Source organism: Jatropha curcas, chromosome 6, assembly GCF_041381405.1.
Source record: "Jatropha curcas cultivar XTBG-Jc1 chromosome 6, XTBG_Jcur_1.0, whole genome shotgun sequence".
NCBI lineage: Eukaryota > Viridiplantae > Streptophyta > Magnoliopsida > Malpighiales > Euphorbiaceae > Jatropha > Jatropha curcas.
Window position 1 is genome coordinate 3718781 of NC_143156.1, and position 10599 is coordinate 3729379.

At 33.0% G+C, this 10599-nt stretch overlaps 1 protein-coding gene across 3 annotated transcripts; it reads left to right on the forward strand.

The window, feature by feature from the left end:
* The first annotated feature begins 1078 nt into the window (after positions 1 to 1078).
* RUS6 (root UVB sensitive protein (Protein of unknown function, DUF647)) lies at positions 1079 to 8022 on the forward strand. Of its 3 annotated transcripts, XM_012213737.4 has the most exons (13): positions 1081 to 1774; positions 2390 to 2488; positions 2668 to 2781; positions 3867 to 3938; positions 4024 to 4134; positions 4234 to 4353; positions 5675 to 5776; positions 5876 to 5948; positions 6111 to 6194; positions 6296 to 6360; positions 6481 to 6582; positions 6670 to 6852; positions 7435 to 8022. In XM_012213737.4, exons 1-13 carry the CDS (start codon positions 1379 to 1381, stop codon positions 7495 to 7497), a joined length of 1584 nt encoding a protein of 527 aa, XP_012069127.1. In that variant the 5' UTR covers positions 1081 to 1378; the 3' UTR covers positions 7498 to 8022. The 3 variants fall into 3 exon arrangements, with proteins under 3 accessions (XP_037491180.1, XP_037491179.1, XP_012069127.1); XM_037635251.2 differs by lacking the exon at positions 4024 to 4134 and having other exon boundaries at positions 1080 to 1774; XM_037635252.2 differs by lacking the exons at positions 6670 to 6852; positions 7435 to 8022 and having other exon boundaries at positions 1079 to 1774; positions 6296 to 6394.
* Positions 8023 to 10599: the final 2577 nt, after the last annotated feature.

Sequence of the window (10599 nt, forward strand, 5' to 3'; positions counted from 1 at the left end):
GACTACCTACTAGGTCGCCTTTTTATTAGAAAAGATGACAGAAAAAAGTTGGTCGGTCATCCTCATTCCTCAACATGGAACAAAGGCTTTGTTTGTTTGTTTGATTTGTATTTCAATTATATAATTATTCATTTATGTTTTTAACTCAAAGTTTAATACACCTTTTATTAATTTCTACTAATTTTAACCTTTTTTCCTGCAATTAATCACAGTCGAGGAAAAGCAAAATCATTTGAAAATGACATACTTTACTATGTATGCATGCACACACTTACTCTCTTGATGTAATTTAACAAAATGTAATTTTATAATTTATAGTGTTGTCTTTTATAAAATTATAAATTTTGCTAATGTGGCATCATGTTACCTTTTTCTAAATTAATTAATTATTTTTTTAATTTGTTTCTAATTTAAACATTGATGAAGCTAAAATTAATATTTTTAATTTAATGACATTAATGATATGCTCTTTAATTTTACTTCATCTGTCTAACAATATAAAATTATTTTAAAATAATTATTTGGAGAATATATATGAGTGATAAGTAAATGAAGTCTTCTTTAATTTTACTCATACTTATATTAAATACAATCTGTGAACTTGGAATAATGATATAAAAGAAAAGATAATTTAATAAAATTAATTAATCATGTGCAACAATTTTAAACAATTTATATCTATAGAGGGAGAAACTCTTTTCAATCATTTAACAAAATTTATAATATTATTAATATTTTTCATGATAAAAAGTTCTAATTTTTTTTTGCAATAATTAGTGAAAATTATTAATATCATTTAATAGTATTTTTATGATTAATAAAATTATTAATATCATTAATATTTTTATTAGCAAAGTTGTATGTTTGGTTGATCTTAAAAATTCAAATATTAGTAAAAAACAAAAAAATATAAAAAAATTCACTTTGCTTAAATTGGATTATTATGAAAAATGAAATTAATCTACACAAATACAAAAACAACAGAATTAATGCTTAATAATCTACAAAAATCCAAAAAAGTAACAATAACAAGTGTTTTCCCAAATAAAAAAATAAAAAGAAAATGAACAAATTTGCAAAGGCAAACACACCTTACCAATTTCCCAACTTTCTCTGCTCTTCCTTTCCAAGCTTGATTCTTTTCATTGAATCTCTTCTCTACTCTCTCTCTCTCTCTCTCTACCTCTGTAGCTCCGTTTGCCTCCAATTGTAGGCCACCTGCCTCTTTATTTCCTCACGGCAGCTAAAAACAATGTCTTCTTCGTTAATCCCAAAGCTCTCCATTCTCACGATAAATTCATCACCACCACTTTCAATTTCGTAAAAACAACAAACCAAACACGCACTCTCCCTGTCACTTCTCTCTGCTTCCAAAACCATGGCTCCGATCAAAATCAAGCAATCGCCAAATCCCACAGCTCAAACTCTTACCAGTACGACGTCATCTCAGGAGGCGCGTCTCCTTGTCCTTGAAACGCTCCGTATTAGTGCTAACTTGGCTTCAGCTCCGGCTCCTCCGGCAATGTCTCAGCCTTCTTCTATTTCTTCTTATTCGCCTGTTCCTTCTACGGCTCAGTCCGTTTCTTTGATTGATAATAGTAGGAGATTAGGGCTTGTGGAAGATGAATTTATTGATTCCAGCTTGAGATTGATCTGCTGTGAGGAAGTTGATGGCCGGAGATGGAAGTACTTGGCGGAAAATGACGGCGGCGGACGTTTTAAGAAGAATTCGATTCGTGCTGTCAGTTTGCAGACACCTCAAGCTCCTGTTGAGGTCAGTTCACGTATGCAATATTTTGAATATTTTGAATTATTAATTTTATTGTTTGTTGTCTGTATTTAAATTTTCTGATCTTTTTAGCTTAATTTTTAGCATTTGCTTAATTCTTAACATGTAATGCACATTTTGAATCTCGAATTTTAGTAGTCGATTTAATTTTCATTGGAACTTTAGTGTGGTTTCATGCTCAGATTTGTTCATTTTACTTCTATTTCCCTGTTTTCTCATTGGAAATTTGTTGGGAGAATAGAGAGAGAGAGAGTATGTGTTATTATGAGTATTTTTCTGTTTGTGTATGGTCTGTGAGTGAAGGAATTAGAAGAAAATAGAATTGAAAATGGTACTTTGAATTAATTTAAGATTAGCATTGGCTATTCAGAAAGATTAGGATAATAAGTTTTAAACCTGTATTGTTCCTGTAGTGTTCATTCTGTTTCTGTGGGTATGAGGATGGCTCTTTGTTTTGGGTAGAAGTAGGATGCTAATTCACTTCAATGCTTTTTCTACCATATTTGTATATGCTGGCATTGAATTAAGGCGAAGGAAAACTTTGATCAATAATTCTATGAAGTGAACTGATTATAATTTTATATTGAATTTGCAATGCAGGAAGTAATGTCATTCATAAGATCCTACGTAGTGCCAGAAGGTTTTCCTGATAGTGTCATTCCATCTTATGTGCCATACATGACTTGGAGAGCTTTGAAGGTATTTTATTTTTATGTGAATGAATGATACGCTGAGTTTTTGGGGCTTTTGTGTGAATAAACTAGTGCAAAGATTTCTGTTTGAAATAGTTGAATGTGCATTATGTTGAATTTTGTTCCTTCAAGCGCTTCTTGATTACTTTGTTGTGCTTGAATAACACATATTGGCTTTTGTACCAGCACTTCTTTGGTGGAGCAATGGGTGTTTTCACAACAAAAGCACTTTTGAGTTCAGTTGGAGTGTCTAAAAGCAAAGCTATTCCTGGTGCTGTCGCTATCAATTGGATTCTGAAGGTAGGAAATGGGTGATGTCTTGACGCTTTCCCCAGGATTATATTTATATGAAGGTCTTGCATGGTTTTATATAATTTGCAACATGCATTCAGTTGTGCTGGAAAGGAGATATCAGTATTATCTGTTTGCAAGTTCCTGCATTCTAAGTTCATTATTGGAATTTTGTGGTGTTACCATCCATAAATCTTCAACTTACAGGCATTGGAAAAGAAAATGTCTTAGGGCTTGCTGTTAACTCATATCTTGATGTCTGACACTTGTGGACATTAGTTATTTGTATCAGACTTGAAGGCTATTCTTGTGAGTTAATATTGTTTTAGAAAGGAAATTATAGCTTTTAAACCATTAGTTGTTTTAGAAAGGAAATTATAACTTTAAACCATGGGAAAGAAGGGGTTAAAAAGTTATCTTTTCTTCAGATGTTTCGAAATGATAAGAAAGGAATAAAAATATCCCGGTTTGCTTCATTGATGAAAAAAGAAAAGATTAAAATTATGTTACTATTATGTCCTCGTTCATATAAAAGTTATTTGTGACTCAACATGGATTCTTATTTCTCATTTAAGGTACTGAACTTTCTTTTCCAAAGGGTCAAACATTATTTATGGTTTTCAACTTTGAGTTCAAAATTATCTACCACTGCATAAATTAAAACAACAGGTTGGGTCTGTGGTAAACAAAAGAAAAGGTATGTGCAAATAACTTCTATTTCAATTAAATGCAAATAATAGCCTATCCCTCGGGATGTGTGGCCAACAATGAAGGATGGATTCAAAAGGAATAATGGTATGGATCCGAATGAAAAACAAAGGTAGTAGGAGATTTTTTTAAGTTTATTTTGGAAAATTATTATTTATCAATGATAGAATGGCATTCTTAAAAGTTGTTGTTAATCATGTAGAGGGATATTGCTTGTTCGTCAATTTTGAAGACAAATTAGGTTTGAGGGGATAACTAGTTCCTCTTTATCCTTTGCTTTTGTTAAACATGCAAACCAAGGATAATCTTATTCCTCCCCTTTTCTTTTCCTATCCTTTCTTGTATCTTCATCCAAACTAATTGGAAATGTATTCTTATATTTGTAGGATGGTGCCGGGCGTGTTGGGAAAATGCTTTTTGCACGACAAGGAAAGAAATTTGATTATGATCTAAAGCAGGTAAATTAGCATTAGACTATCAGTTTTTGACTGAATTTATTGTCATCATTTGTAGACATTTTCTGAGCTCCAATGCATTTTATAGCTGCGGTTTGCGGGTGATCTTCTCATGGAATTGGGTGCTGGGGTGGAGCTGGCAACTGCAGCTGTCCCACACCTTTTTCTGCCCTTGGCTTGTGCAGCTAATGTGGCAAAGGTTTACTTATTCATTCATTTGTTTATTGTTATTTTATTGCATATATATGCATGTTGGAGCCAGTTTTGCAGCCTTATGTTCGTTGTTGCTTATTTTTAGAATGTTGCGGCTGTAACATCAACATCAACTAGAACACCAATTTACAAAGCCTTTGCTAAAGGAGAAAACATTGGGGATGTTACTGCAAAAGGAGAATGTGTTGGCAATCTTGCAGATTTGGTATGCTTGAACCCTGGAATAATATTCAGTTGTTTACATCTGAATTTTTTCTTTTTTGAGATTGCTTAAAGAATTCTATGATTAACATAAATTCATTTAGGGAAAATTATGAACTTGTCCTCATATTATGCCAAAATTAACTATTCTGTCCCTCTGTTTTTATAATACACTATTTTCCTTCCGTCAATATTTCCAATTTTTGCTGTTAAATTTAAATGAAAAGACTCAAGTACCCTTTTGCCTCTTCCCTCCCTTTCACGTTTGTTCTCTCTCCCTCTTCACCCCCCCCCCCCCCCCCCCCTATCTCTCTTATAAATAGATTTGTAAACAAAAACAAAAACAAATCTGTAAACAAATCAAGAACCATACGTACACATTATATATATATGAATTTACAGAGACAGAGAGAGAAAGTACGATACAATAGATTTTTTTTTTTTTTAAATTTTAAGTTGATTAAGAGGAATAATAATGAAAGAAAGGAAAACCTGTATGGACAATGGTATCCCATACGAGCGCATCAATGCTTAATCAAAAGGTGTGATCTCCAGCTAATTAAGAACCCACTATGATTTCCTGCAAGTGAAGGGTTGCGTTTGTCTTGATTTTTGTTTAACCCTAGAGACATTTCCATTGGTTGGTTCAAGATATATATGGTAGAAAACACAAATTTAGGATATTTGTGTCTTTTCACAAGCCATTTAACAGAAAAAATTGAATTTTTTTGACGGAAGGACAATAGTGTATGATAGTAAAGAAGGACAGTAGTGTATGATAGTAAAAAACATGGGGACAAACTGACGTGTTTTAAATAACAGAGGGACCGAATAATTAATTTTGGCATATTATGGGGACAAGATTCTAATTTTCCCATTCATTTATGTTTTTCTATTTTTTTGAATGCACAAATAAATTTGTATGGGTGAAAATGCCATTGAAGAGCTTGGTGCTATTAACGTGGTAGATCCTTTGAATGTGGACTTGGAAGTGCTAATGTTCTACTTTCTAGATTTGATGAGGGTAAACTTATACAACACTCGAGTTTATATTATTGCTATCTTTATAGTATGTCTCATTTAATGTGGTAATGGTAATACGTAGTAAAGTAATTTGAGATATGAGCTTATGGTTTGTTATGTGCATACTAATTGTTCACTTGCATCACAGTGATACTTTGTTGTTTACTAATAACACACTTGGAGTATTAAATTGCCCAAGTTAATTTCAACTTAAGACATGCTTGTTGCATGTGCACTGTACATATTTCGCTGGATTGTAATTTCGATTGATATTGACATGCATTGTCTTATATCTTGTGAAGCTTGGAACAGGCCTTAGCATAATGATTGCAAAAAGAAACCCTAGCTTGTTTACCACATTTGCCTTCCTTTCATGCGGCTATGTTCTCAGCTCTTACCAAGAGGTTAGATACTGTTGAAACACTAGTATCGGTTTGCACAGTCACTCGTTTTTTAGGTGAAGGGTGCATCAGTATGGTAATAGAGTTTCTCTCTCTTGCCAGGTTAAATCTGTAGTGTTGCACACCTTGAACCGGGCCAGATTCAGTGTGGCAGTGGATTCTTTTCTTAAGACAGGTCAGATAAAGTGCTCCATGAGCTCACACCATGTTATTATCATTTTTTTTTTTTTGTCAAACATTTCTGATAGTTATTTGATTTTCTTTATTTTTTAAAATCAAGTCCAACGTCTAAGCAGTGGTATGAGATATACACATTTTTCTTTCTTTTTATCTGCAGGGCGAGTGCCCTCGTTGCAGGAGGGGAATATGAAGGAAGATATATTCAGCTTTCCATGGTTGAAGGATAGGCCTATTGTTCTAGGTTTGTACTAAAAACCATGGATCATATCTTTAATGGACAAAATTTTTTATTACCTGCTAGTTACCGAGTTCATTCCAATGTTTATTCCCAATGTTTGGTAGGACCAAGATTTAAAGAAGCATTTCAAGACCCAAGTGCATATCTTGCAATCCAGCCTCTATTTGAGGTATGCAGCTATCCAAGAGGAAAGAAATTTCAATGTGGGGATATCTCCTCTTCTCATTTTGGATCTAATTCTCTCTCTTTATATACTCATATATTAAGCATTTTGGTTGATTGATGACAGAAAGAGAGATATATAGTGACTTACAATCCATCAAGGGATACGATTTATGCATTGCTCAAGGATCAAGCAAAGGCAGATGACATTCTAAAAGCAGCATTCCACGTGAGATATGACTGAATTATGTTTCATGCTTTTGACAAATTCACTCAGTATGTACAAGCTGTAAGATTTGTTTATCTTGCATTACAGGCTCATGTGCTTTTGCATTTCATACAATCATCAAATAATGGTCATTCTTCATCACGGAAGCAACGAGAATCTGGTCGTTCTAACTATATTCTCTCGGCTAATGATTTAGAGGTTCATATTGCCGAGTCATGCAAAATGGTCTCAACACTGTATGATCCTTTCAAAAGTAAAGCTGCAGAGCAAGTAAGTGGAAGTTATTTCCTTTCTTAGATAGGTACATGAGACATTGTTTATTATGGTTTTAGATTTCCCTCCAGGAAAATAGGAAAAGGAAGATGGCTGTTTACATGCTCAAGAACTTGTAAAATTGCATTATTTTTCAAAAGAAAAGATAACGTAAAAACAAATCTTTTGGCATGGTCTCAATTTGTTAAAAATTTTATTAGTTCTTAATGAGGAGAGGCTGTAATAAGTTTTCCTTTCTCCTAAAATTACTGTATCAATTCCAATGATTGGTTCCAATTCCAATTTTAGGCTGTTGAAAATTTTCTGTTGATTATATATGCGCCTGAAAGATCCATATGCCTTTTACTACGAGGTTGTGCAGGTGCTGCAATTGGAAAAAATATTGGTTTTCTGACTTTAGATGGCCATCTTTGCATTTCTCATAATTTTCCTAGGCAAACCCTGTAATGGTAGTAGTGGTATGGACATTGAATTAGTAGACTAGCTGATAATATACATATATATTTTGACTTGGTGTTTGCTAAAATATAAAACATGGTTCTTCTGCTCTTGACTTCATTCCTATTTATTTTCTTGTAGGGTTGGAGGATGTCAGACTCACTTCTTAATCCTGGCCGAGCCAGACTCATAGCAACTTGTTAAATGGGAAGCTTTCTCTTGAGACATATCTCTGCGGATAGTCAGGAGTTGACCTGTCTAGTACTCAAACTGCATTCAAACTGTGGACATGTCAACCATCAAACTGTTAAAAGCATATACATAACAAAGAGGCTAAGAATACAGCAATTGGACCATGGGAACCATGGGTTCACTAAAGATTGGTCAGCCCTCTCTGTTAAACACCCAAATACTTTTTGCTGTGCACAATCTTCGTTTTTTCATGTACACTTGGAAGTGGTGAGATGAAGTTTTGAGTTCTAGGAAGGAGCTGTTAGCATGGTATAGTCTGAAGTTGCATTATGGTAATGGTAAATATCCAGAAACAATTCACTTTTTTTTTTCTCCATTATCTTTCTCAGTTTTGAAGGTTCCATTTTGTTTGTTATTTATCATCCTTCATTCTGTTTTTCTTATTAAGTTACATTGGATAGCAACTTTGTCTTGAAAACTCATTTTTGTGTAGAATACAAAAATGCCTTGCAATATCAGCAACTTTTTCCATTTCTATATTGCTTGAGAATTGCATAATTGAACCTATAAATCCAAGGTTGATGGAACATATTGCTACAAAATGTTATACTTGCAAATACATATTTCTGCTTTTCCTAATGTACTCAGAGGCTTCAAGCTATAGCCACTAATCTATACAGGACATCATAACCATCCATCAATTTAGTTCTACTTTCATAACCTTTGCTTCTTGTTCTGCTGAAATTTTTTGATGTCCTATACGCTTGGCAGTGTTTGTGACGCACTGGGTTACTGAAATCATGCATATTCTATCTGCCATAAAAGCTCAATGGCGATTGCATTGCTGTTTAATGCATTTGTTGAAATATGTTTGGCAGACTGAAATTCAATGAAATGGGATAAATTTCGTACAACAATATTTAGCATTTTCACCTTATTTTATTTTCTCACACTGTACCAGACATGCTATCAGCATTTGTGTTTTAGGTTGTTGGTTACTTCTCGCCTCAGTTATTTGGTTAGTATTTGACTATTCCTGATTATGACTTGGGTTCTCAATAATAATCTAATCTGTGTTTCTGTTGCTAGATGGAAAGCCTAATAGTACCTTCAACTTTTATTTTGTAGTTAAAAGTTAAAAAGTGTTCAATCGGTTTAAAAAAAAAAAAAAAAAAAGCCGAAGGTGCTGATAGATTTTATGTAAATTTAAGGTGCATCAATGTACGTCTGAATGCTAGCATAGCAATACTATCGTCTGATCAAGTATTTTGAATCATAGGTCTATGTTAGTGTTATTTTCCTTTGCTTATTAACAATACCTTGCTGGGCTATGTGATTTTGGGGGTAATTTTCCTTGAAAGTTACTTGCTAGTAAAATATCCCCCGAAGTAGGCTTGGCCACTGATTCAAATTGAACTGGAAACAGAAACGCTGCGATTCAGGTTCTCTGGCCCAACGTGCCAGAATTTGACTGGTTCTCCATTTGTTTTCCAAGGAGAATTTTTTTAATGATCCGGTTTGGAACCAGAATTAAACCCTTGGTTCCAATTTTGGATTTAAACCTAGTTCCAATTTCTACATGTTTCAGTTCTGGCCATTTTTCGTTCCTCAAGGTTCCAAATCAATTTGGTTTCATTTATAACTGAACCTTGACCATGTTTACTTTAATGGATGATATTAAATATAATTTTGCAGTAACTCCTCATGGTAAAGTGCTGTCGGAATAGGTGGATCCAGCATGATGCGTTCTTACAGCTATGACCCTATGAATATAGTTGAAAGAAGTATATACATACACAATTACATGCATCCACACTTGTGACTTGTCCATAAAATAATATCCTCACAAAAATGGCTTCCTTTGCATTAAATTTCTTACACTGATAAAATATGTATGTATATGTAATGTAAGCAGGGATGTCATCTCAATGGCAGCAAGGTACATTAAATACCTTACCTCAAGCACATTAAATATTGTTCAGAATATCAATGTTCCAAAATTTATTAGGCCTTTCAAGTGACGGGATATATTTAAATGTCAAAAAAAAAAAAAAAAAAATGACGGGATATATTTTCCTTTCTATTGTTTTTATTTACTACTATATGCACCCTTTTAGCATTGGTTTTTCATTTGATTTGGTAAAAAGAGGTAAAATTTATGAACAGTAGAAAATTAAAATTTTTGATACTATGTTTTTGTGATTTGTTTTTTTAGAGTTAAGTTTGTTCTTTTAAGCATCTTAACACTCTTTTGAATGAGATTAATGTTGATTTAATAATGGAGAATTATTAGAATTTTTTTTTGGTACAATCAGGAGGCTTTATCCTCTTGAGTCATAAAATATAAAGGTTTTTAGCGGCTTTTAGAACTTATATCGCTTAATGGTTATCAACCCGACTAATACCTAGATGGTGTTAGAATTATTATTTTAATGATAGAGGTTTTCCTTATTTTAACAATAAAAAATCCCTATAGACTGTATTTTTTTAAAATAAATCCTATAAACTATTTATTCGTTATAACAATGCTTTTAATTTTAATATAAAATAAGATAAGATAATGTAAAATCAGACTACAAGAGCTGTGTATATTATGGGGTCCCCCACTCTCTCTCTCTCCCTCTCTCTCTCTCTCTCTCTCTCCGTGGACTCAAAGGTTGAAAGTGGGTTGGCTGAAGGTAGCTGGAAACATCATTGGAAATATTTAAAGATCCATTTGAAAAAATATATATATATTATGGTTTATCAGAAGAGAGAGGCATAGGCGATATGTCCTGTTATTTTCATGGTTATTATCAGAGGAACATCTTAGAAAAAAAAATTTAAATGTCTTCTGATTTTTGTCTAGAAATTTATTACTGCCTTCATCTGCATTACTGCTAACTAAGGCGCGTGGCTCTATTGGTTTAGACCAAATTACAAAAAAAATGCATAATCTTTGCACAACATCCCAATATGTTTTCATTCTTAATCTTTTACATCAATATCAATTTATGCCCTCTCACTAAATTCAGCAAATTAATGTAGAAAAATTTTTATTTTAATAGGAAAAAGGTCATTTTTTAAAATTATTTATCTTATCTCTCTTCACCTATAAACTTTTATTCGACTTAA